General features: G+C 36.2%; 2 protein-coding genes across 2 annotated transcripts; one reads left to right on the top strand and one right to left on the bottom strand.

The window, feature by feature from the left end:
- The first annotated feature begins 13,646 nt into the window (after positions 1 to 13,646).
- LOC112756717 (uncharacterized) lies at positions 13,647 to 15,365 on the top strand. Its single transcript, XM_025805338.1, has 4 exons — positions 13,647 to 13,664; positions 13,950 to 14,846; positions 14,959 to 15,156; positions 15,240 to 15,365. The coding sequence occupies exons 1-4, from the start codon at positions 13,647 to 13,649 to the stop codon at positions 15,363 to 15,365; spliced, it is 1,239 nt and encodes a 412-aa protein (XP_025661123.1).
- A 3,393-nt stretch (positions 15,366 to 18,758) lies between these two features.
- Positions 18,759 to 21,063, bottom strand: LOC112758440 (uncharacterized). Its single transcript, XM_025807118.3, has 3 exons — positions 20,369 to 21,063; positions 20,157 to 20,286; positions 18,759 to 20,056 (listed from the first exon to the last, which is right to left on the bottom strand). Exons 1-3 carry the CDS (start codon positions 20,499 to 20,501, stop codon positions 19,147 to 19,149), a joined length of 1,173 nt encoding a protein of 390 aa, XP_025662903.1. The 5' UTR covers positions 20,502 to 21,063; the 3' UTR covers positions 18,759 to 19,146.
- Between the last annotated feature and the right edge of the window lie 6,668 nt (positions 21,064 to 27,731).

Raw genomic sequence — 27,731 nt, 5'->3', positions numbered from 1 at the left:
TTAGACTGTGGATTCTGGTGGCCTACTCTTTTTAAAGATGCTGCTGAATTTTGTAAATCTTGTTCCCCATGCCAAAGGTTTGATAATATATCCAAGAGGGATGAGATGCCTCAACAGATTATGCTTTTCTGTGAAATTTTTTATGTTTGGGGCATTGACTTCATGGGACCCTTTCCAAACTCTAATGGTTACCTTTATATATTGTTAGCTGTAGATTACGTTTCTAAATGGGTGAAAGTAATTCCTACCCGTACTGATGATGCTAACACTGTTGTTTCCTTTGTTAGAAACCATATTATTTGTCACTTTGGGTCACCACGAGCAATCGTGAGTGATCAAGGCACTCACTTTTGTAACAGGAGACTGACAGGATTACTGAAAAAACATGGGATTGTTCATAAAGTAGCAACAGCTTATCATCCCCAAACCAATGGACAAGCAGAAGTGTCTAACAGGGAGATTAAACGCATTTTGGAGAAGATAGTAAAACCTCATAGGAAAGACTGGAGTGCCAGGCTACAAGATGCACTCTGGGCATATAGAACATCATACAAGACACCAATTGGGATGAGCCCCTTCCGCTTGGTATACGAAAAGGCTTGCCACCTTCCAGTGGAGGTGGAACACAAGGCTTTATGGGCTGTGAGGGAGTGAAATATGAATTTTGAAGAAGCTGGTGCTGAAAGGAAGCTGCAACTAGCAGAATTGGAGAATCTTCGCCTAGAAGCATATGACAACTCCAGGCGATACAAAGAAAAGATGAAGGCTGTCCATGACAAGCACATAAAAAGGAGAGAATTCAGACCAGGAGAGTTAGTTCTTCTATATAACTCCAGGCTGAGGCTTATGCCAGGAAAACTAAGATCAAGATGGGAAGGTCCCTATAGAGTAGAAAAGGTAGAGCCATACGGAGTTTTTCACCTGCGTCATCCTTCTAACTCTAAATTAATCAAGGTCAATGGACATCGCCTGAAGCTTTACCATGGAGAAAAGATTAAGGATCACAAAGAACTAGAGGTTTTCCTCTTGGAAGACCCACAAACAAAAGCAGAATGAGCCTAAAGAACGTCCAACTTAAGGACGTAAAAGCAAAGTGCTAGGTGGGAGACAACCCACCATGGTATGATCGTTCAGTTTCAGTCTTAGTTTTATTTTACTTTATTCTATTTTTATTTTTGTTAATGACTCTTCTCATAATCTCTGCATATAGCTGCATATAGCCTGCATTTGCATTTGCATACTGCATAAACAAAATGCACGCGACGCGTAAGCATCGCTGACGCGTCCGCGTCATATATATGCCTTGGACACGAGAAGAAAGGAAGCAGAGAGTCACGCGAGAGCGTGGCTGGAGGCGTGCCTTAGGCACAAGCATGCCCACGTGACCGCGTCAATGACGCGTCCGCGTCAATGACGCGTCCGCGTCAATGACGCGTCTGCGTCATTCTGAAAAAGAGCCTCCCACGCGACCGCGTCACCACGCGAACGCGTGGCCCTGCAAAATTGACGTAAAAAGGTGTATGGCAGAGAGTTATGATGGAGCTGGGCTGAAATGGTGCTAGAAGCACAAGCCCTATCACGCGATCGCGTGCCCCACGCGTCCGCGTCGTTTTTCAAAATATGGCCATTCACACGACTGCATCACCCACGTGTACGCGTCAACCAGATTTTTGGCAAAATGCATTTAAAACAGAGAGTTGTGCGTACGCGAGGCTGCACTCGCGCCAATAGCACAAATCAGGCCACGCAATCACGTGAACCATGCGTCCGCGTCACTTGAACTTATCATCCACCACGCGATCGCGTGATCCACGCGTCCACGTCACATGCGACACACAGCTCATCCAGATCAGCGCCTGCTATCTTATCTTTTCTTCCCCAAATCCAAATCTTTTCTTTCCCTTCTTATTTCTTTCTTCTTTCTTCTTCCTTCTTTATTTTTTCTCACTCTTCATTTTTCCCTTCCCTATTTTTCACATCCATTATCAAGGTTCTTTTCTTTCTTTCTTTTCTTTTTACTTTTCCTTTATTATTTTTATTTATGTTTTCTTCTTCTTTTTCTTTTCACTTTCATTATCTATATTTTCCTTTTCTTTCTTTTCTTTTCTTTTTATTCCTATAATTGGTATTAGAAATTTATTTGGGTGATTATTTTCTTCTATATTTTATTTGTGGATTATTGTGAAATTGTTTGACAATTAAATATTACTTTCTAAAGGGTTGCTTGCATATTCAATTTAATATTTTCCATAGCATATTTACCATACATGCTAAGTATTTGTGAAAAAGCCCGTATGGCATCATGCATTACTTTTATGTCATTCTACTACTCTAATGCCTATTTTTCACAAAACTCCTTTTATATTTTATTGTTTAAATATAATTGTCAATACAAACAGGTTGTTAGTTTGAAAGAGTTGATAATCTAACTTAGACATTTAATGCTTGATCTATGCTACTCATGCCTTTGCCAGCATGCCAATAAACATCTTGCATTTAATTGTCATCACCTGCACTTGTTATATTTCCAGTGATGAACTTCTCACATGTAGTCATGACTATGTGTTAACGACATCCTTCTTTACCGTGCATTGATTATCACGCATCCTGTCATCTTTCTTGCTCTAACCCTTGAAGTTTTAAAAGTACTTACCTTTTTCCTTTCAGGATGGCCACCAAAAAGGGTAAAGAGAAAGCTACTCCCAAACCACCAACAAGGAAAGGAACAAAAAGGGCACTAATGGCAGAGCCATCTTCAACAGCGGTGAAACCCTCAACAAAACTAATCAAGAGGATCATCAAGGTCAATGAAAAAGAGAAAGCCTTTCCAGCAAAGGATACTGCGCGGTTCACTAACCGCTACTGTGAGCAGATGTTCCCCATCCTGGCTGAGAGGAATTATAACAATGAGTACCTTCTTATCCTCCCGACCAATATTGCTGAATTTGTTGAGCCCCGAATTGAACGAAGACAATGGAGATTTCTACGGAGACAGCCACAGCAGGTTAATCTATCATGAGTAGTTGAATTCTACTCCAATTTTCACATGCCAACCCTATAGTTTGTCTATGTCTGTCAGAAGCAAGTCCCCATAACTGAAGAAGCCATTCAGCGAGCTTTAAATCTTTCTCCTGCTCCAGAAGGATTAGACGCATTCCAAGAAGCCTCACTCAAGCGCCAGACATACCAATTTGACTGAGACGCCATTCTCAGAGTTATCACACAACCTGGCAGCATATGGATCTACGGATACCATCGGTCCCGACCTAAGGGCATATTGGCTTCAGCACTCACCTTGGAGGCTCGAGTATGGGCACAGATCATGTCCCATTACGTCTTTTCGAGCACTCATGAGTCCTCCTTCACTGCAGATATGGCTGTTTTACTCTAGTGTATCCTTACAGACCAGCCTCTAAACTTATCGAGACACATCCGAAATGCTATGGGACACGTACAAATTGCGGACAACTTACCTTTTCCTGCCTTGGTTTCAGATCTAGTCTCAGCAGTCGAAGTCTCCTATAGAGCTGGGGACACCAAAGCCATGATTCCACGGGATGATCAGTACGTCCCTAACGAAAAATATATCAGACCTCCAGCAGCCACTATCAACCGGAGCACAAAACCGACAGAAGATATCTCTTCTCCTACCACATCACAAGTACCTTCAATAAATTAGCTACTCCTACAGATAATTCAAAAGTTAGACCAGCTTGAGCAGAAAGGAAAGCAAAGGGAGTGTCGTAACAAGCGCCGATTTACATACCTCGAGGAGCTGATTATTGGTAACCACCCACCTGAAGAAAATCCAGACACTTCGGACTCCACTTCATTTACCAGCACAGGGAGCCATGACGGTCCCGATGGTGGAGATGCTGCTACCAGCCCCCCTTTGTTCCTGACAGATGGCACCAAGGACGATGCAAAGCTTTAAGTGTAGGGAGGTCGGTCAGTACCTGACTTTCGGAGGTAATTTCTCTTTTCTTAACACCAATAAACTAGGATATTTAGTTTTTTCTTTTGTTAGGATAGGATAAATTGCATAGTAATAGCTTAATTCCATGCATGTTCTATTTGGTTGAAAAATTAATAAGTTTCTTTTTAAGATCCTATTTTTGAAAATTTTTACTAACTTAAATCAAAATTTTTGTGTTAAAATTGTTAGAAGTTGTATTTGGAACATAGTTTAAAAAGCTAAGAACACACAACCCGATAGACTTGAGCCTAATGACATGGTTACATTATTTAACCATAAATATTATTCTTGTGTGTTTACTTCTCTATGATTGTAATCTTTATTTTGTTCCATCCTATATGTCCAATGTTTAATGTGTTATATGCATGCGTATGATTGAGGCCATTAATTATTTTAGCTCACTTATCCCAAAATAGCATACCCTTCCATTTATCTTTGTTAGCCACTTTGAGCCTTTTAAATCCCATTTATTCTATATTTTACCACATTACTAGCCTTAAGCGGAAAAACAATTAAATATCCCAATTGAATCTTTGGTTAGCTTAAGATAGAAATTATGTGTCAATTAAGTGTGGGAAAATTGTGGGAACATGGGTTAATAAGGGAATGTGTCATAATAAAATAATAGAAATTTGGGTACTTATTCATGTAAAACTAGAAAAATTGAAAATCCATGTGCATTGATAATGTTATGTTTATTTTTATGCTAAAAAAAAATCCAAAAGTACTCAAGTAATTAAGTAATTAAATAAGGGAACAAAATTACCCGAATGCTAAGTTAAGTTAATGAAAAGATCAATGCATATGTGATAAAAATTAAAAGAAAAGTTGATGCATGAGTATGTAATGCAAAAGTGAGAATTTTGGGTAGCTAGGCATGAATTTAAAGTATATAGAATGTGTATATAGGTAAGAGCTTAGGTTAATCAAGGATTTAATTTATAGCTCACTTAGCCATATATATACCCTCACCTTTACCTTAGCCCCATTACAACCTTGAAAAGACCTCATGATGTTTGCATTGGTGCATTAAATGCTTGTTGATTGGTTAGGTGAAGAACAAGATTTAGAAAGCATGATTAGAGAAGAGTAGAGTGATTACCCTATACACTAGCGAGACTAGAGTGCATATACACCACCAATGAGGGTTCAATGCTTAATTCTATGTTCCCTGCTTTCATGAGCTATCTTCTTACAAGTTTACTTGTCTTTACTGTATAGTTTGAATTAGTGGAGTTTGAGTTATTTTTGTCTTGAAGAACTTATTTATTTTAACCAAGTAGACAAAATCATATAGTTGCATTCATATACATAGGTTGCATTGCATTGCATGAGTCTTACTTTTCCCTACTCATTTATTTTACTCTCCTTAAGCTAAGCATGAGAACATGCTAATGTTTAAGTGTGGGGAGGTTGATAAATCGCTATTTTATGGTTTATCTTGTGTTTAATTGAGTGGTTTCATCAAGCCTTTAATTACTTATTCATACTAATTGCATGATTTTATAATTCCTTCCTAATACTGTTTTATGGTTGAAAACTTGCTTCCTAGAGATCTTTAATTAGTATATTTTAATTCTCCTTTATACCATTCGATGCCATGATCCGTGTGTTAAGTGTTTCAGGCTTCATAGGGCAGGAATGGCTTAGAAAATGGAGAGGAAGCTTGCAAAAATGGAAGGAACACAAGAAACTAAGGAGATGACCAACGAACATTGACGCGCACGCATGGCTCACGCGAGCGCGCGGAATCGAGAAAATCGCAGCGACGCGAGCGCGTACCTGACGCGTACGCGTGGATTGGAGTCTGCACGAATGACGCGAACGCGTGAATGACGCGCTCGCGTGACAAGGAAAATCGCTGAATGACGCGAATGCGTGGATGACGCGTACGCGTGACCTGCGCGATCTGCAGAATTAACAGAAAACGCTGGGGGCGATTTCGGGCCGCATTTTGACCCAGTTTTCGGTCCAGAAACACAGAATAAAGCCAAGGAACATGCAGAGACTCAACACGCAACTTGACACAACTTCACATACTCTCATTAGGATAGTTTTAGGTTTTTAGATCTGAATTTAGAGATGATTACTTCCCCTCTAGGTTCTCTTTACATTTATAGTTTATTGCTTTTGCTCTTGGATATTGAAGAAGTCATTACCTCTGTTGAAGATACTATTCTAGTTTGTTTCTTTACTTACTCTTTTATTTATTTATAACATATTCTTAATTCTTGCTTAGAGTAGTAATTGGATTATTTTCATGAATTGTTAGTGCAAAGGATTACTTTTATTTTTAATTATTTTTGAATCCCTATTTTATTTAATTTATCATGTCTTCTTCTATTATTTTTATGAGCGTTATATTCATGTCAATGGATTAGACTCCATACTTGACATGGGAGGGTTGATTAAAAAGAGACACTTGAGTTGGAAGGCTTAAGTGCTGTTTAACTGGAAACTGTTGGCTAGTTCTGTATTTACTAACGCTAGACCTTCCCAAGGGAGAGGACTAGGATTTGCGAATAAGAGTTAGCTCAATCACTTGACTTTCCTTTATTTAGTAAGAGTTAACTAAGTGAAAACAACAACCTTTTTAATACTACACTTAAGAGATCCCAACAAGGATAGAACTTTCAATTAATCATTCTCCCAGTCAAGGCTTTTTATTAGAATATTAATAATCATTCTTAGTTTTATTGCTTTAAATTATAATTATTTAATTGCTCATTATCCAAATTCAAACTCTCACGAACATTCCTGATTAATAAGTTAGCACCCTTTCCTGCAACTCGTTGGGAGACGACCTGGGACTCATACTCCCAGTCTTATTATTTCTAAATTTTGTGACAACTTTTCTAAATTGACAAGGCAGATCTTAGCTGGTTAAGAACTATACTCTCAACGCATTCTCTATATTGATTTCTTAATTAGCCAACTTCTGCCCTCACGCCAAGCTCCGTGTGAAATACAAGTCCTTCTACGCAATTTCGGCATGACTCAGCAGCCGGAGCGCTGACCTAGCAGTACCACCTCTATGTAGGCCGCCCGAACGACGTCGTTTTGCTTGTAGGGGGTGAATGAATCAGAACGGTGTCGTATTGTCATGTTGGGGTATTGAAAAGTTTCTTGGGGAAGGGTTGATCATTCGTTAGTCTTTCTTCTACTTCTCTTCAAACGTTTCTTCTCTTCTTTGTCCAGAGAATGCAGTCACAGTAGGGCACGTTCTCGTTAGCGATTTTCTGAGTTCATTGGCAGGAGAAGGAAGGACGCCAACCGTATGAAGTTGGTGAACCAGAGGGTACCATCATCGTGAGCATCAACAAGGTTAGCAATGCAGTGACGAGTTGAAATTAAATTTTTTTTTTTGGGTTTTCATTGAAGGCTCTTTACTTGAGTTGTTGATTGAGGTGATTTCATCTTCGTTTGGTGTTTTGTTGAGATTTCTATGTTGTTAGGTTTTTTGTGGTTACTATGTTTGCATGGGGTTTGGATTGATCTTTTTTTTTTATGTATCAAACAGGAAATCTTTTCTCTAATGATACAGTTGTTTAGTTATGGTCAAAAGTTAGTGCTGCATGTGTTTAATTTGTTTATTTATATATCTTGAAGATTGATGAAGTTCTGGACATTATGTTTCATCATGGAGAAACTTTCGAAAAGGGTGTTGATGGAAAGATGGGGTACTATCCTGATAATAGAAACTGCCTCGGTGATGTTAAGGTGGATAGGTTGGATGTATTTTATCTGATAAACTATTATAAGGAGCTAGGTTATGACAGAATGAAAGAATTTTGGTGGCTTGTACCTGGAAAGAGCATAGGAGAGGGTTTAAGAAAGTTAAACACTGATGCAGACTTAAGAGAGATGTGTCGGATGGGTTCACGAAACCAGGGTCTTGTTGATATCTTCATTGAACATGAGGTTTCATCACCTGAACTTCTGCAAGGAAGGAGGTTATGGCATACGTTGATGATCAAGTAAGGGACATTGGAGAGCAAGCAAAGGAAAATACCATAGCTGTCCCACACAATGGTGCCAACCCAAATGCCAGAAAGTCTCCTACTGTTAATGTTAGTCGACCTAGGTAGCAGGGGGTTAAAGCCTCAGTTAAGGTGCCCACTGAACAAAAACTAAAAAAGAAGACTAAGCACCCCGAAACCAACTCAAACCAAAGTGAACAGGAGGTATTGCCTGAGGTCTGCTACTGGGGTAGGTTGCACAAAAGAAAAGTGAGAAAGTATCCCAACTTCAGACATTGTGATGCAAATACCTTCTTCAAGACAAAGTATGATTTGTCATTGAATAGGAATTCAATTTCAAGGGCACTATCTAATGCTAGAAATCTTGTATATAGTGATGAAAAGGCAAGGGACTATGGAGAGACACTTTTGAAAACCAACCTGAGTTTGACTGTTCAGATTTGCACCATTCCGCAGCCAAACGGTGAGGGGATTCTTGAGAAGATGTATGTGTGTTTAAGTGGCTGCAAGAATGGATTCAGGGCTGGCTGTCGTCCGCTCATTGGACTTGATGGTGCTTTCCTGAAGACTGGATTTGGAAGCCAGATTCTTTCAGCTATTGCACAGGATGCTAACCATCACATATACGTCATTGCATGGGCAATTGTGGAAGTTGAAAACACCACGAACTGGAAATGGTTCCTTGAACTATTGCACGAAGACTTGGGAGATTACAAGACACATGGTTGGTATTTTATTTCTGATATGCAAAAGGTATGTGACTGTTTATGCCTTTGATTTCTATTCTTATTACATTGGATGCACTGTATTATGTAACCTGCTACTGATACGTGACAAGGACTTGTTTAGTTGCACGATAACATAAGTTAGGGACTATTATGGTGCTGAAAACACAATGTGAGGGGCTATTATGGGGAGGAAATTAAAACACAATGCGGGGGTTATTATGGGTCACAATACTAGTGTATTCTAATGCAACTCACATTGCAAGTGCCTCTGCAACTGCAACAGCGTCTGCTACTGTTACTGCTGCTACAACTGATCCTGCCCCTCTTGTGGAAGTGGATGTCCAACAGGCTGAGATTGATCTATCTCAGCCCTCATACTCTGAAGCAGAATATTTCCAAAAGGTATTGTACTATAATGTTTCATGTTACTTATTGTAGGACTGTTTATTGTTACTTATTGTACCATAATGTTTCATGTTACTTATTTTCTAGGACTATTTATTGTTACTTATTGTTTGTACTACAGGAGCATCCACTTAAGAGGAAGACACCAACAAGACCTGCAAAATTGCCACTTAGAAGAAGGTCACCTCCTCCAACAGGCTCTGCATCATTGAATCTAATGTAGGGAGCTAGTGATGCAACTGCAACATGGTTGGCCAACTTCCTCAAGCATGTGCCCACCCCAGGATTCAAACTGCCAAGAAAGAAGTGATTATGTCCATAGCTTTAGGTTGTCACTCTGAAAGTCTATGTTTTTTTGTGAAACAATTATGACAATCTTTTCTTTGTTTTTATTTTGCTCATGGTGATTCATAGACACCTCTGTAACTTTTTAATGCTAATTAGGTTGCTGGAAAATAGCTGAAACAATGCTCGGTATCTTTTTTATTGTTATTGTCATCACTGCATTATTGCAGAACCTTATATGAACTAATGTTATTATCAATCAGTTATGAATGATGCTTTATGTTAGCTTTCATTATTGTTGCTTATCTATGAGATAATTGGGTGTTCAATTACGTTTACAATAACAAAAGCATAGAAACAACCTACCAAAGAGCACAATCATTCAATGCATCAAAACCAATCTTATATTAATTACAATGTTTATAAAATGGATTACATTAACATCATGGTTCTGTGTGCAGTTCTGAGTCTAATCAAACATTCAACAGCAACACTAACACAAACACAAATAATACGAAAACCTCTAAACCAAGTACTTGGACCATCACTTTTATATTTTTTACATCTGCTTTCAGTTTACCCACATTCCAAGCAATGTTCATCTTCATCTCACCATGCTCATCTTCTTCATCAGATTTCACCAGCACCTCATCTTGTACAGAATCTGCCCAGACAAATAATCCACACCTATTCTTTCTACTAGTCTGCAAATATACATCAACCTTAGCAAACAACCACCTCAAATAACCAACGCTTGAAATTTTAGATAGTTAGTGGACTCATTATAATTTGGACACCGAAGAACGGCTTATTAGGATGCATCTCCGTCCCTGACCACCGAAGGACAGGCTTACACCCACAACCGCACCACTCTGGAACTGGTGAATGCCGGCTATGCACATTGTTTCTTTTCCTATTTCTGGTGGCAGAGGAGCGATTCGACCTTCCTGAAACGTGACTGTCACTCATGGTGGAAGAGAAGGAAGAAGAAGAATCAGAGCAAGAATAAGTAGAAACAGAAGCGCTATAGCAGGATAGCGAAGAGATTTATAAAGGAAGAAGGAAGAACTACGTTAGGGTTTATGATTGGTGCCAAGGACTAAATTGGGGAATTTTGAACGTATTCCACATCAGCTGGCCATTTTGGACGTCTTACGTGGAGGTGGCACCGCCAGGTCAGTGCTCCGACTGCTGAGTCATGCCGGAATTGGGTAAAAGGACATGTATTTTGCACGGAACTCAAACTTGAGGGTACATTTAGAACAATTGGAAACTAAGGGGCAACATTGGTGCACGGGCCCAATCTAGAAGACCATTTTGGGAATTTACTCAGAATATGTACATCACATAAATTTTAGTGTACAATACAAAAATCTTAATGTATAACACATAATTTTTTTGTGTATAGTACAGAAATTTTTGGAAGACTATATATCTAAAATATTGACTCACCTAACTAACAAAATATATTCGTAGCAAAAATTTATATGCTATATACAAATATTTATATATTATGTGTAAAAATTTTTATACTATATCAATAAATTTGTATATATATATAAATTTTTGTATTATATATAAAATTTTTGTACTATATTAATAAATTTCTGTATTATATATAAAAAAATTTATATACTGTAGAAGTAAAAAAAAATTATGACTAATGTGTACATTTTTTTCATAAAACTTGTGCCAATTTAATTAAAGAATAAATGACCATTTCTACCCATGAGAGATGAAAACGCTGACATTCGTACCCATGATAGCCGGAAACTAGACTTGTACCCATGAGAGATGCTGTCTGTGTGACAAAAGTGACCCGCCTTGGATCTGAGCTTGGTTCGTTGCTTTCCGAACCTACGTGGCACATCCACCCCCCAAAGCCTATCTGACGTGGAATTGAATGTTGAATATCAAAAGGGATAGGAAAAAGAAACGTCAGTTCCCGCGAGAAGTAGTGGAGCCCTAACAGAGGTTCATCGTGACTGTTGGTTCATTCGAAGCTGGAGAAGACGAGCAGAGTACGCCGAATCGAGTAGCAAGGAGGGGCTTTTACCATTCCTTTGGTATTCGACACGAGGTGGTCAATTCCTTTGAAGAATTACACAGGTATGTCGTTTCCCACCAATGAATAATTTGATATGTCGTTGCAAGTGGTTAGGCAGACGTTACTGGCTAATGAAACCGTATGAGTTACTGTATTTCCTTCAGAATTGGTAGATAGTAGTTTTAGGGTTTGTGTTAGCATCAGTTACAGAGAATGTGTGTTTATTGGTTTGTTAAATTTTACTTACAGGGATGGCCACCATCCACATAACACTATCAATTCATCATAGAGGAAGGTTTGAGAGAGAGCCAGTTGGTAAGGTTAGCTACATTGGTGGAGAAGTGACGGAGATAGAGAGGATAAACGTTGATACCCTCAATGGTTTTTTCATCTCTGACTTGCTGAAGGACATTGGTTATACGTCCATTTCTGAGTTTTACTGGCTAGAACCTGGGAAGGAGCTTCATGATGGGTTGAGGCTGCTAAGGGCTGATATGGATGTAGTTAGGATGTATGAGGCAGCCATGAAGAATGGAAATAGAATTAATTTGTATACGGAGCATCCTGTGGATCAGCCTGTTGTAGTGGAGGTTAAGGAATTGACTCCATCAAAGGGGAGAAGAAAGGTCTGTGCTAAAAGGGTACCAACTCCAAAGAAGACTCCTAGAAGAAGATTAGCAGTAGTGGAAGATGATGACGATGCTGAGATAGTTGGTAGTGTCCAACTTGAAAAGCAGGCCCAAGAAAGTGCTGGCCCAGAGCCCATGTTACAGGCCCATTAAGAGAACAGCCCAGCTCCTGTAGCAACACAGGAACCAAATAACATTTTCCAACCTCCTCCAACACCTGTCCAGCCGGATGAACCACCATCAACTCATTCCCAACCTTCACAGCCACCTCTTGAGGTAGAGCAGCAACCATCTGAAACTCATGGGACAGACCCAGTCCCTCCCCATGATGCCAATGTATCTGAAGCTTCACAGCAACCTTGGCAGTCTGATGATACAGACCAATTCATTCCCTCTCAGGCCAATGTATCTGACCATATTGCACCAGAGCAGGTCACCCAGTACATCCCACATCCTTACAGAAATCTACTTTCACAAGAAATCCCTGAGTCAGCCCCACCTTCTGACTCCAACAGGACTCCCCAGAATAATGAAACCAATGCTTCAGATGAGGCTGAGGGTCAGAGAAAAAAGAACAGGAGAAGATCAACAAAGAGGCCCCCTCCTACAGGACAGACATTCATCCCTAATCCTGATCCAGACAAGCCTCCAACCTTCTATGTCCCAGTTGATCAGGAAGATTTTTCTGATGACAACGCTGGGTATCATTGCTATGAGTCAGAGGACTTGCGTAGCATACCTAGTGATGAAGATTCTGATGACACCACAGCCTTTCCTCAGAGCAATGCTGATGCCCCTGTTAGCCAGGTGAGGTTGGAAGGTGGAATGGAATTTGAGACTCTAAATCAGTTTAGGAAAGCAGTCCGGAAATTTAATATAAACATCGGAAGAAGCATTTTCTTTGCACGCTGTGACTCTACAAGGTCGAAGGCCATATGCTATGATGAAGATTTTCCTTGGCAGATATACTGTGCCAATAGAACATTTCCAGCCAGTTATCAGGTCAAGACCTTTGTCAACGAACACACTTGCAGTAGGGACAATCACTGCAAGTCAGCAGATGGTAAATGGGTGATTGATGAGCTAGAAGAAAGAATAAGACTTCAGCCAAACTTGAGTGTGAGAGAGGCTGACCAGTTCTTCAGAGTTGAGTATGATATACTTATCAATGAGAGAAAGATTTATAGATCTTTGAAGAAGGCGAAGGAGAGGATTGAGGGATCTGAGGCAGCACAGTATGCAATTCTTCGAGACTATGCTAATGAAATTCTAAAGACTAACCCTGGGTCTACAGTTAGGATTCACACAAATCCCATGCCTTATTCAAATCCCATTTTTCTTAGAATCTATGTATGTTTTGAGGCTTGCAAGAAGGGTTTTGTAGGTGGTTGTAGACCATTCATAGGGTTGGATGGCACATTTCTTAGAGGGTATTATGGGGGTCAGTTATTAACAGCTATAGGGCAGGATGCAAATAACCACATCTACCCCATTGCATATGCAATTGTTGAATCAGAAAACAAGGACAGCTGGAAGTGGTTTTTAGATATCCTTCAAGATGATGTGGGAGACTTTTAGGCGAACGGGTTTAACTTCATGCCGGACATGCAGAAGGTATGTATGTTTTAATTGTGCACATGTGTTTTAATTCTGCTATGTATATTTTTTTATGCTTCATTAGAGAACTAGGTTTAGATGCTTAGTGTGGAGGACTGATTAGTGTGGTTTAGGGTGTGGAACTATGTATATTTTTTTCTGAATGTTGTTTATGGTCATTGAAGACTGAAAATTGTTCAACTGTAGAAGGATTGTTACTGAAATATTGTTATTGTGTGAGAATTGTTGTTGCCATTATTAGGGTGATAGTTGAATTCTGGTCATGTTCATGGTTATCTGCAGGGGTTAATTCCTGCAGTCCAAGAAATGTATCCAAACGCCAACCACAGGTTCTGTGCCATGCATATATGGCAAAACTTTCGCAAGAAATGGGGTGACTTGCAGCTGAAGAAGTGTATGTGGTCATGTGCTAAGGCCTCTACGACACAAGATTTCAATGCTGCAATGGATAAGCTGAAGAAGATCAACATAGGGGCTTGGGAATACTTGGACAAGATTAGTCCAAAACAGTGGAGTAGAGCACACTTTAGCGAGTATCCTAAGATGGACAACTACACCAATAATAACTGCGAGGTGTTTAATGCCAAGGTTAAAAAGATGCGGGGGAAGCCTATCATAACCATGTTGGAAGAAGTGAGGTGCTACGTCATGCGAATCATGGCAAGAAACAAAAAGGCATTGATTGGGTACAGTGGGAGGTTAGCCCCAACCCAACAAAGCAGATTAGAAAGAGAGAAGAGAGAGAGCAACAAATGGAGACCCCTTCCAACCGGAGATGACGCGGGAAATGTGTATGAAGTCCAATGTCTACCCATGAAGGTCAGTGTGGACTTGGGCAAAGGTACATGTAGTTGTAGACTGTGGCAGTTGACTGGGCTACCTTGTAGACATGCATGTGCTGCTTTAGCTTACCAGAATAGAAGACCTGAAGAGTATGCACATAACTGGCTAACTATGGGTGCTTATAATGCTGCATATCAGACTTCAATGCGCCCAGTTCCAAGCCAAGAGTTCTTGGAGCATGTTGACACCCTACCAATTCTGCCCCCCAGGTACAGAAAGCCAATTGGAAGACCTTCAATGAAAAGAGACAAAAGAAATGATGCCCCTAAGGACAAGAGTGATCCTCATAGAACTAAGAGGAGGATTGGCACCATCGTATGCAAATACTGCCTGCAGGTGTGTGCAGTGTACTATAATTCGTTGTTTAAGTTCATGTGTCCCAATTTAAGTAGTTCCTGTACCACTTTAGGTTCATTTGCACCTATTAACTAGTTCCTGTTTTACGTAGGCTGGTCATAACAAGCGAAGCTGTAAGAAGAGAAAGGAAGCAATGGGTGAAGGGAGTGCTGCCCCACAAGTCCCTGCAAGTGATGAGGATGAAGACATGTTGGCTAAGATGTACTATGAGGAGACATTAGAGGCTGCCGAGGCTGAAGCAGCAGCAACTGAGGTGGGAAACGGTTCCACAGCAGCCCAGACTTCACAGGTTAGTTAGTTACTTGATTCAGTTTGTTAATTACATTTGTTTAACGATTCATGCTGGTAAACTGGTTGTTCTTTCGAATCCAGCCTCCACCCCCGATGCCACATCCAGCAGCAACACAACCCCATGATACAACAACAACTGGAGCAGCCAAGAAACAACATAAAAGGAGAAGTGTCAAGCGACCACCCCCCTCTGCACATACCCCATAAGCTTCTGCACCATCTCCGATGAATCCAACCACAACCCCTTCCACACACAACTCTCAAACAACCCCAGGAAATCCACTGCAGGGAGCTAGTGCAGGGACAACCACAAGGTTCGGGCAGTTCATTCCTACAATGGATGCTAGAGGCAGGGGTGAAGGAAGAGGTCGAGGCAGGAGAGGTGCATCAAGCGGAGCAAAAATTGGAATCTCCAGCGGGAGCAGTAACTCAACACCAATGTCATAGACTGTGTTGCTTATGTTTTGTTGCTATTCTGATGTAACTGCCATTACTGATGTACTAATTTTGGGGCAATGGTTGGTTTATTACACTATGTTGGAGTAGGCAGCATTCCTGTTTTGGTTGTTCTGCCTGTGACATGCTACTTTTGCTGTATTTAACTATGTTTTTTGGTTTATATCATGGTTAGTCCACTTTTTGAGTTAGCTTTCCTGGTTTTATACTTCATCCCCACAACCATCAGGTCTCTACGTCACATATTGAGCTTAACTCTGATTCCTTAAATAGAAAATATAATTGCATGTGCATATATATACAACTGAGTACCAATAAAAGTTCTCATATAGAAGTAACACAGCAGCAACAGAATCAAAGTGTCTATATCAAAAACAGGAGATACATTCATACTCTCATGATTTACAAAGACCCTAATTCCATAAAATTTTACATTTTCAGAAAGAAATACAGCAGAAACATCAAACAAAATGAAACAGCCAGCGCTAACCATAAAAGCAACAGTCTAATACCCCTAATTTCACCCCTAATTTCAACCCTAAGTTTGTCTATCCCTCTCGTCAGGGTTGCTGATGCTTCGTGATTTTCCCCAGGTTCAGTGATAACGAGCCCATCATCATGCCTTGGATAAGAACTCCCTGACTGTCTTCTGGCCAAACACCTTGCTATGCCCTCCCATCCTTCTTCGATTTCATCAACCCATACAAAGTATTTGCAGTCTCTTGTCTGCCAAAACAACACAAATGCACCGATTCGTCAACTCAAATGCAAACAAAACTTTCTCACCTGAACTCCAACAGCGTCTGCCCTTACTGCCCATAGAGGACATCTGATGAACCATCGATTAGGGTTCGTAACGGTGCCAGACTCCATCAACGCAACCTCTCTTCCACAGAAGCATCTGCCGTCCAGCTTCTTCACCTTCTTCTTCTTTGAACTTGACGAAGAACTGCCACTGCCATCACTTGGAGCAGGGGTAACTCTGCGGAAAGACATTGAGAGAGGTACGAACCAAGCTTCGATTGAGATTCAACGTCACACTCATTGACATTCAACAACCTTCGACTCTCTGGATCCTGGTTTGTATTGGGGAGGGGGGAAGCTACCTAGGGTTTTGATTTCGTGAGTTCAGCCTATCCCTTTTGATATTCAACGTTCGATTCCACGTCAGATAGGTTTTGGGGGGGGTGGATGTGCCACGTAGGTTCGGAAAGCAACGAACCAAGCTCAGATCCAAGGCGGGTCACTTTTGTCACACGGACAGCATCTCTCATGGGTACAAGTCTAGTTTCCGGCTATCATGGGTACGAATGTCAGCGTTTTCATCTCTCATGGATAGAAATGGTCATTTATTCTTTAATTAAAAAACACTTATACATATATTATCACTGAAATCAAAATATAAAATAAAATATGATTCTACTTGTTTATGATGTATATAGCCACAAAATAGGATTAAATTTTCTAGCACTTATTGCTTATAAGATGATAAGAATATAATAAAAATTGATGCTAATTAAAATGGTCGTCATTACAAATTATCTACTCCTCCACCAATTACCTGATAAAATGTGCTTCAAATCCATCCACCAATTAGCAACTTTAATTACAAGACCTTCGTTTTTTTATCTTTTTATTTTATAATTAAGTTTCAAGTTTATAAACTCCATAAATAAATGTCTAAAAAATGCCGTAAAGGTTCTAGGACGGTGAAGGAAAGTGCAAACCATATGATCCTCATTTGCGACATGAAGATCAGATTAATATAAAAGATTAAAAGTCATATCTGGGGAATATTATATATAGTAGTAAGCTGAAGCTAAGTTGGTCATGGAATTGATGATGATATTGACATATTAATATTAATTAATATAAATAATAATTATGTGAAATCTCGAATGTCCTCGTGTCCCTAGCCTTGTGGTAAGAGAAAAGAAAAATAAAAAATTCCAATGACCAAGTCCTTTAATTGTTCTAAGTTTGGTCTTATCTTTACCATTCCGCGAATCAAACATTCAAACCAATGTGCTTTTTTTTTTTTTTTTGTGGTGCCGTCATAAAGCTACAAGTCACACTAACAATTTCTTTCCAAAAAAAAAAAAAGAAAATTAAAATAAACAAATGGCGCTTTAATTTCTGATCTAGCATTAGTCTCTTGTTATAAGTTAATGTTGCATGTTCATATGATTGAACTATCTGACTTAAGGGCCAGTTTGTAACCCTTTTTTTATTTTTAATTTATAAAAAGTTATAGAATTAATATTTAGTATAATTTTTAAAATTAAATTATAACTTTTTAAAAAATTATTTAAGTATTTATAAAAAAATTTAAAAATATTTTTTTGTAAAAAAAAATCTTTTATCATTTTTTTTAAATAAATATTTTTAAAACTAAAAAATAAACACAAAATAATTTATTTTATAAATTATTTTTAATATAAATATTTATTATTTAAATTCTTTTTTCAAAAAAAAAACTTAATTAAGTTTTATAAGTATTTATTACTACTTACTAGACATACACGATACAATTATTTATTAGTGTATGTGCAATTATAATCTAATTATGAAAATAATTAAGATATCAAGGTGTTTCAGCTGAAACATTACTAGAAGGTTCTTACCGTTTTTTTTTTGGTGTTGATAGTATGCAACTATGCATGTCTTATACGGGCTTAGAAGGAGTATGAAGTAGCCCAATGGGCCGTGAGTTTAATTAAGCCCTTAATTAAGCCCAACTATGCAACTATGCAATTATTTTCTAAAGTTTAATCCTTATGCATATCATCATTTTTAATATGATAAGAGTTAGTTAATTTCATCAAGAAGAGAAGCATGTAATGTATGTAACAGCAAGAAACTTGCATAGATGGGAAAGTGGGAAGGCTATTATTGCCATGAATAAATTATTCTTGTGTGATGAAAATGATTGGCAGCAAAAGTTTAGTTTTTAGTTTCATTTTCAGTAGGATCAAAGTCAGGTGTGTTAGTGATAAGATAAAAATATCACATAGAGACACAGTAAAAAAAACAGAAAGAAAGAAAGAAAAATTCTATGGGCAAAAATAACTAATATCTGTCCCAAAGAATGGAAAGAAAACTGAACTTGCCTTGCAGCAATAAACATTTGTGATGGCATAGATATGGAAATGAACCATTGTAATATATATATATAATAATGCACTTACAGTGTATGAAAACAAAAGAGTAGAAAGAAGAAGCAGAGCAATCCTTATTCCTCAAATTTCTACCCACACCACCCCACAAGTTAAAAAAGAAAGAAAGAAAGAAAGAAAGAAAGACAAATTGGTTTTGGCTCACAAATATTACCAAGTTGAAGAAGAGGGTGAAAGATAAGAAAGAAATGTTCTTTCTTTTTTTGTTTTGTGACAGAACCTATGTACAAATCCAAAAATCTGTGGTTGCACACACACACCTGTACTAAGAAATTAAACACCAACCCAATGGAATCTTCTTTTTCTTTTTCTGTGTGTTTGTGTAAAATTAAGAAGAGGAGAGGAGGGTGATATGATTATATATGTCCAAAGGCTGCTGTTAGGTTCTGGATATCCTTGGAAAAGGTGGTGGTAGAAGAAGTTTGTGATGTATGGTGATGTTGATTCTTGGAATGAGGTAACATGATAGCCCCTAAAGTATCAGGAACCAAATGTGGTGGTGGTGTTGTTGTTACTGTGGTGGTTGAAGGAAGAGGCTTTATCTCATTGCATAAAGAAGCTTGGTTGTTGTTGTTGTTGTTGTTGTTGTTGTTCTGAACAGCTGCAAGCATCAACATTTGATTGTGAAGATACTCAGACCACTTTGCCTCTTCTGCTTCTTCCATGCTGCAATCTGTGATCAATCCCCATGAAGAAGAAGAAGAAGAAAGCATGTTGGTGTTCTTGAGAGATTCTGGCTTGTAGCAAAAGGAACCAGGTAGGAATGATGATGATGAGGTGAAATCTGAGTTGATATCAAAAGAAGGCCTTGATGTTTGTGTGAACCAATTGTTGTCGGTGACAGTGACATTGGAAGATGATGATGCATAACTCATGTTGTAGTTGCCCATAAAATCTGAGCAAGTGTTAGCCATGAACCTTGTTGTAGTGTCAAGGAAAATGTCCTTGTTAGTGGAAGAAGAACCTTCCATCTCTGATGTTGGAACAAATCCTTGTTGTTGTTGTTGTTGTTGTTGTTGTTGATGATCATAGGAAGAAGCTCCATCAGACTTATTGGAACTCTCTGATCTCAACAAGTTCAATTCATTATCATTGGACAATGCTTTCTCTTGTATCTGGCTCTTCTCCTCTGACAATTCAGATAATGGCTTGTGTGTAACAGGGTCTATGCCTCTTTGCCTCAGCTTCTTCTTCAAGCATGAATTCCACAGATTCTTGATTTCATTGTCTGTCCTCCCCGGAAGCTGCGCCGCAATCTGAGACCATCTGATACATGCATGGAAGATGGAACACAACAAATTAACAGAAAACAAACAAGGACTGAGGAGATAGATTGTTGTAAATTTAGTTACTATTAAATTATTACCTATTCCCTAACACAGCATGAAGTTCAATGATGAGATTTTCTTCCTCCTGAGAAAATGTACCTCTCTTTAAATCAGGCCTTAAGTAATTGATCCACCTAAGCCTGCAACTCTTACCACACCTCTGCAAACCTGTCACCAACAACAACATTAACAACAAACCTTAACAACATGTATCTATGTATCATACATATTATGAGTATGTACTACTAACCTGCTTGCTTAGGAACAGAGCTCCAACATCCATGACCGTACTTAGTGATATGCCTCAGAAGCTTTTCATCCTCTTCAGGAGACCATAGACCCTTCCGAAGCTTCTGCTTGTAACAGCAAGAGTGTCTTCCCATTATTATTCTTCCACTATGAATGAAGTGAAGGGAAAGAAAATGAAAGTGGCAGCTAAGAAAAGGAGTTGAAATAAATAATATAAGAGATTAAGAGGACCATGGACTATGGAGTATGGACCCATCAAAATAAGTCTTAGTCAATGACCCTCCTTATACTAATTTAATCATTTAATATCATAGTAAAATTGGAACGGGTTAAATTAAATTAAAATAGGGAAGGTTCATTTTGTGTGAGAATGGGGTTAATAAACAGTAGTACATTCATGTCTCTTATAAGGATGGTGGACCATCAATTTTCATTCATATTATAAAATCAAATAATCCATACTATATGCTTGTAACTGAAGCATCCAATATTCATTCATTCATTCAAATCAAAATTATAAAACGTAACAATTCTAATTATATGTTACTAGCCAGAATAGCAGACACAAGAATTTCTGGCCATTCTTGATGTCTGTGAAAAGCGGAATTGGAATACTCCGCTTTGGTTAGTGCTTAGTGCTGAAACTCGTGTCCTGAGAGAAATAATAAAAGAGGAAGAAGAAAAATAAAGTGGGATTCTATGTATTCTTTACTCTTCGACCTTTATGTGCAAAATTCATCCATGTCATTATTTCTTTGAAAAGTTCCATCATTACGTGGAAACAAACAACCATATATTTCTTCTCCTTTTTTTTTTCTTTTAATCCAAAAACAAAAGTACATAAATAAATAATGCACAATATAATAATTTTCATTATTTTCTTGGACAATTAATGTAGTACCTTTTTACTTCTTAGGTTGTTATTTGTCTTTTCAAATAATAGTTTTTATATTATATAATAATATTTTACTTTTAAAATAGTTTATTTTGATATAAATATATATAATATTTATTAATTTGTTATATAAAATTTATAAAATTATATATATTAATTACATGTCTAGTCAACTCAATTTATCCTAATTTATTTTGGAGTAACAAAATTTAATTCATTCTGATTCATACACTATAAAATATATTATTTTATTTTTAATTTCATTATAAAATATGTATTTTAATTAAATTATATAATTTTAAATCGAATTAAATTGAATCTAAATATAATTTAAATTCGACAAAAATAACAATAGATAAAAAAAAATGACAAACAAAATATATTTTGAATTCGCACCACAACCCTAAGGTGATATTGATTGAGCTAGCTTGGGTCAGCAATGCAAGTCTTTTATTGTCTAAATGCGGTTAAATGATTATTAAAGCTATGTTACTATATGAAGTAATAATAATTAATGCTGCTAAATTATTCAAAATAATATGTGACCAAATTGGTTAAGTTGACACACACACATAGTAGCCGATAGATGCAAGGTTTGGAAAATTTTCTGTTACTTATCATGCCCTAACCGTTTTTGAAATATCATTATAGATAGGGTTAATCTAGCTAGCTATAGTACTATCATTTTTATCAATAATAATTAAACTACCACGTTATTAAGGAAAGCTTTAATTGTGGACAACTAACAATTTGGGCGCATTAGTTGATTCATCACTTAATAATAATAATTTGTCAATCAGTTTATTAATGTCATTAACTTCACAACCATCCCACCGGCATGTATGGTCATGACACATGTGCAACATTTCTTTGAACATATCACTAAATTTCCTTCCTTGTACTTCTTTGATTAATTAGCGTTAAATCTATTCAAATTTCAAACGGTTAAATGCTTGTAATAAGTATAGTGCTACTCTTTTTTTTTTCTCTCCCTCTGATTTTGTTTTCCGTTGTTACAATATATTATTACACTTATTTTATTTTAACGATAAAAAGCAAGATGATGAAGAAAAATAATGAATTAATCTTATAATATATAGACTTATACAAGTGAACACAGTTAAATAGGTAAATATATGAATAAAATTTATTAACCGAAAGATGTAAATTAATTTTTCTGAGACGCTACTCTTGTTAGATTCTGAGAAAACTTATAACAGTAATTTAAAAAAAATATATATATTTGTAAAAATTTATATAAGTATGTATGTAAATATTAGAAATATAATAATTCATGTTGTCTCTTTTGAATAGTTTTACCTTTTAGAATAAATAATTTTATGATATAGTATCAGAATTCTATATTTAAAAGACAAACAAAAAAAAAGTCTATACAAAAAATAAATAAACTCAAAAAAATTATTTAAAAAATATTAGAAATATGATATTTATATTATTTTTTTTATCAATTTAAATTTTTAAATAAGTAATTTTATGATTATAAAAGATATTATTTTATTTTAACTGAAAAATATTTTTGACAAAAGAATGAAACATAATCGCGGAAGCATCCATATCTTATCTTATGGATTGTTGTATTTGTCGGTTAAAAGTTGTTAATAGGACAGGTATTAATGTATTATTATATTTTGTGATCAAACTACGACGGTGCATATAAAAGCCCATTGACCAAACGTTTTACTCATTAATAATCATCTTGTAACACAGATAATTAATAAAAGTTTTGCTTACTCAACTATGAATTTGCGATGACAATGCTACTTATTACTGATTTGGCTGAATTATATATATATCATTATCAATGTTTATTTGCTATATTAGAGAATTGAAAAAAAAAATTATATGATCTATCTACGCGGAATGCGCCATGTGACAACGAATTAAACCGAGAAATAAAATGTTCTGTTTTGATTAGCTTCTTAATTTTAAATAATCAAAAGCCAAAAAGGAAAAACGGAAAAAAGAAGAAAAGAAAAAGAAAGGGAACGAACAAATTAAAGCATTATACTTTAGCTTACTCATGTATGTCATCGTGTATATATGTATTTAATTATACTATATGTACACTAGACTTAATAATTAAAATCAGTTATTTATATAAAATATATGTTAAAATATAAAATATAAATTAAAAAAAATTAAAAAATATATATTTATATATAAATATATAATGACTAATTTTAATATATATAAATAATACTTTTAATATTTATTATAATGAAAATGAAAATGAAAATTAGAAGAAAATTGATATACAAATTTTATTTTTTTAAATATTTTTTATTAATATAATTTATAAAAAAATTATTCTCTTATTTGTATGATTTGAGTTCATCATAACTTTTTTATATAAACTAAAAAATATTTAATGAACTGCATCACATTAGTTATTATTATATATTTATCAAATAAAAAATTTATAAATATGTTAATATACTTATTAATACAACAATCTTTTATAAAGCTAAAGCACAATTGGAGGTAACGAACGCTGTGATGCAATGCAACCCCCTCTCTCTTATGTGCACTTTTCTTCTTGCTTTTTCTTTTAGCTTCTTGTAAGACCTTCCCATAATCCATAAAATACAAGGCTTAATTAATTATTAAGAAGTCACTATTAAATTTAAAAAATGAATAGAATAATGTGCAACTCAAAAGAATCAGAAAGGGGAACATTGTTGTTGACCTAGTGAAGCACACAACGCAAAACCCCATCAACATATCATATATTATTTCATGAAAAAATACTATGTTTATATTAAAATTAGTCACCAAAATCAACTAATATATATGTATAATTTAATTTGTTTTTAATATATATTTTATATTAATAATTAATATTAATGACTAATTTTAATATACACTTAATATATATGATTGTAATTCATAAAACAAAATAAAAAAAATTTTATATGGATAAAAATGATGTGACATGTATTATTATCCATAATAGGTTGCATTCTTCTACCCTTTATCGGTAGTCGATGACTATTCATTGTCCGTAAAAAAGCAAAAAAAAAGTATAAACTTAGAGAGTTCAATTTTAATTTTAAATTTTTTTAAAAACAAAAATCGAAGAGACTGATTTTAATTTTTTATTTTTTAGAAACAACAATCGAATTCGATTTTAACTTTAAAAATATTTAATTTTTAAACATAAAAATCAGTGTCAAATTTTATATTATATGTTTTTTTTTTGTAATAAATCCAATTCACCTATTTGAGAAATTCCACACTAGAGACATACACTTCTATATTACTGTAATATACTTTTTCTTCATTATAGTTATTCATGACATGCATCTCTTTCATTTTAAAATTAAAAAGTGGAAGAAAGGTTATGGGAAGCCATATGATTTTTTTTTTAAATAAAATCTGAATTATTGGCTATCATTAGCCGACGAACCTGCATGTGGATCGACGACGGCCATTTCCTCAATTATCACTTTCTATCTTGATTTTTTTTTTACCCGATATCTCCATCTTTGTTTTTCTTAAAGTTCTCTATATTTACGGCCCTTATCCTTCACCGTCACATCCATATTCATTCACTACAAACCAACTTAGATTCGCGGAATGGTCGGTTTACTCGTATGCTTAAGTAAGTGTTAAGAGTTCGAACTCCGTCTTATACATGCAGCAACTCATTGATCAGCAATAGACTTTTAAATAGAATTCAAATTCACGACAAATTAGTCTTTAACTTGTCGGATTGAGAAATACCATTTAGATAAACAAAAAAAAAATATTCATTTACTACACAAATATTTTATTGACTAAAATGTTTATATAGTAGCGACGTTCAAAAATTGTCACCACTTTAAACCAATTTTACCCTTATATTTAAGCGACAACAATTATTACTGGTATATATTATATAAACTATACAATAGGTACAATAGAAAATTGTAGCATTTTATTAGAATTTAGATTTTTAGTAAACTTTTTCTAAGATGATTATTCCAATAAAAATATTTTTAAGTAAAGATGATATTATAAATTAATAGATAATATGAATTATCAAATATTTTAAAATATTATTTTTATATAAAAATAATTATATTTTTAGTGACTTATATTTTGTTGGTAAATATGTTCCCATTCATATAACTATTAACTTTTTTTAGTAGTCACTATTTTGGACTAATCTCATTTGTGACGGTAAACAATTATTACTAGTATAATACATCATATATAGTAATTAACAACAATAGAAAATTGTTGCAATATATTCGTATTTACAGTAACAACATAATTATTGTTGGTATAACTTATCTTTAATAATAATAACAAGTCATATGGTCATTATCAGGAAGTGTTCTTTTGTAGGATTTTATTGTGCTCTCTTAGGACTTCTGTGATGATTTGAATAGATCTTCTTATAACGGCTGTGACTGATTTAGTAGGATTTTTCTGACCTCAAATGTCAGAAGATCGTATTTCTAGCCAGTAACTTAATATGGACAGCAGACAGGAGGAGGATGATTGGGTGCAGTTGGAAGAGAAGGATGTATCAGAAGGCATTGATGCTTGTTCAAAGAGCCTCGTTCAAAGGCTCTTTACAGAAAAAAATTTTTTAGTGAAAACTTTGGACAATGCTTTCAATGCAATATGGGGAAGACCACAAAGATTTAGAGTTGCTGACCTCAGAAACAACCAATTCTAATTTTTTTTTCTTTTTTTTTTTACAATAAAGTGGAGGCAATTTGAATTGAAAAGGGTTCACCTTAATTTTTTAAAGGCTATATTCTTCATATGCAAAGATAGTCAGAGAATGATAATCCTGATGCAAATAAGGTTAGAATTTTTTCGATATGGGCACAACTATGGGGGCTCCCAGAGAAACTCAAAACTATAGAAGTGGGAAGGAAGATCTGCGACAAGCTGGGTAACATAATTGATATAGACTTCTTTGATGTATGAGGTAAGTAGTCAAGAATTATTAAAGAAAAGGTAGAGATTGATAGAGATAGCTAGGAGAATCAACGATAGCCTGAGGATCATGGGACCAGATAAAAGCTCTGTGAAAATTGGGTTGAGATATGAAAAAATCGGTAAGTTTTGTATGTATTGTGCTCTTCTGGGTCAAGAATCAAAAGATTACAATGCTTTGATATGGGATTCAAAAGAGGGACAATGAACCAATACCACATTGGTGATTGGGTCCGTGCGGATCAAGTTAGTAGACGAGTAGGGAGGAATGAGAGGAGCAGTTCTGATCCTAGTTCTGCAGGATTAAATGAATCTAAACCAAGAAGGACCGGCTTCTGAGTGGCTAATTAATGGTTTCTCTAGCCTCAGTGTGAAGGAGCAAACAAGGGGCGAGATAATTAAAACAGATGATGGTCAAATGGCTAATATTCAAGAAAGTAGTGCTGGTGGAAAGAGCCATCAGAAAGGCTCAAATGCAGAGGACTCGATCATGGTACTAGATAAAATTTCAATTTCAAATTTGCCTCATGCTTCGAAAACAGGGTTGAATAAAAGCATAAAGTTGAAATAGATAGCGCGAAGGGGTACAGTGAATCCATTCAATTAGTGGTGTCAAAAGAAGAACAAATGGGAAGGAAAATGAACATGGGTAGAAAAATTTTTGTCCGAAAAATAGCCAGATGCAACATGTAGAGGTGACGGGTGCCAGCCGCCAAATGGCACCACGGCACCATGAGAGTCTTACATGGAACTGTTAGAGATTGGGGAGACCCTTGACAGTCCATAATCTGAAAGGGAATAACCAATCCCACTTTTCCGAGGTTGGTTTCATTTGTAAATCCAAAAACCAACCTCATTTGGTGGAACGGAAGTTGAGACAATGTGGATTTTCAAACTAGTTTTTGGTGAATCCAATAGGTACGACAGGAGGGCTTGCTTTGGCTTGGAAGGATGTATATGAGGTAAGCATAATTAGACATTCAGAATTTTTCATAGCTGCAAATGTTAAGGACTTGGCATTGAATGAAAATTGGAGTTTGGTGGGGGGTTCATCTGAGCGCCAACGATCAAGTCATACACAACCAATTTACAGAGATCTCGGTTTTGATCTAGCAATTGGGGAAAAGACTAGTGATTTTAGGAGATTTCAATGCCAACACAAACCAATCAGAAAAGGTTGATGGTGGTGTTAAACCTCACCAGGTCTTCTCCGCCTTCACTGACTTTATTGGAGATAATTCTTTAGTCGATCTTAGAATGATGGGTAGGCCTTTCACTTGGAGTAATAGAAGGAAAAATGAGAACCTAATTATGGAAAGGCTAGATAAGTTCCTTGGCAGCGAAGAATGGACTCATCAATATCCAAATGCAGTGGTACTGAGGTTATTAGAAATAGGGTCATATCACGCCCCTCTTATTCTAGACACGAACCCGTGAATGGAACGAACTAAACAGCGATTCAAGTTCTAGGAAAGATAGTGTGACAAGGTGGAGGTTAGGGAGACCATTCGATCAA

This window comes from Arachis hypogaea, chromosome 16 (genome assembly GCF_003086295.3).
Source record: "Arachis hypogaea cultivar Tifrunner chromosome 16, arahy.Tifrunner.gnm2.J5K5, whole genome shotgun sequence".
In the NCBI taxonomy this organism is placed as follows: Eukaryota; Viridiplantae; Streptophyta; class Magnoliopsida; order Fabales; family Fabaceae; genus Arachis; species Arachis hypogaea.
This window is presented reverse-complemented; position numbering and strand designations above follow the sequence as displayed.

What these genes read in the sequence shown, in the direction of transcription:
- LOC112756717 (XM_025805338.1), top strand. An exon ending in TATGCAAATACTGCCTGCAG is followed by an intron (nt 14,847 to 14,958) that starts GTGTGTGCAGTG and finishes TGTTTTACGTAG; the next exon opens with GCTGGTCATAACAAGCGAAG. An exon ending in CAGCAGCCCAGACTTCACAG is followed by an intron (nt 15,157 to 15,239) that starts GTTAGTTAGTTA and finishes TTTCGAATCCAG; the next exon opens with CCTCCACCCCCGATGCCACA.
- LOC112758440 (XM_025807118.3), bottom strand. Translation starts at nt 20,501, where the DNA reads ATGGGAAGACACTCTTGCTGTTACAAGCAGAAGCTTCGGAAGGGTCTA. An exon ending in CTCTGTTCCTAAGCAAGCAG is followed by an intron (nt 20,287 to 20,368) that starts GTTAGTAGTACA and finishes TGTTGGTGACAG; the next exon opens with GTTTGCAGAGGTGTGGTAAG. An exon ending in CATGCTGTGTTAGGGAATAG is followed by an intron (nt 20,057 to 20,156) that starts GTAATAATTTAA and finishes TGCATGTATCAG; the next exon opens with ATGGTCTCAGATTGCGGCGC.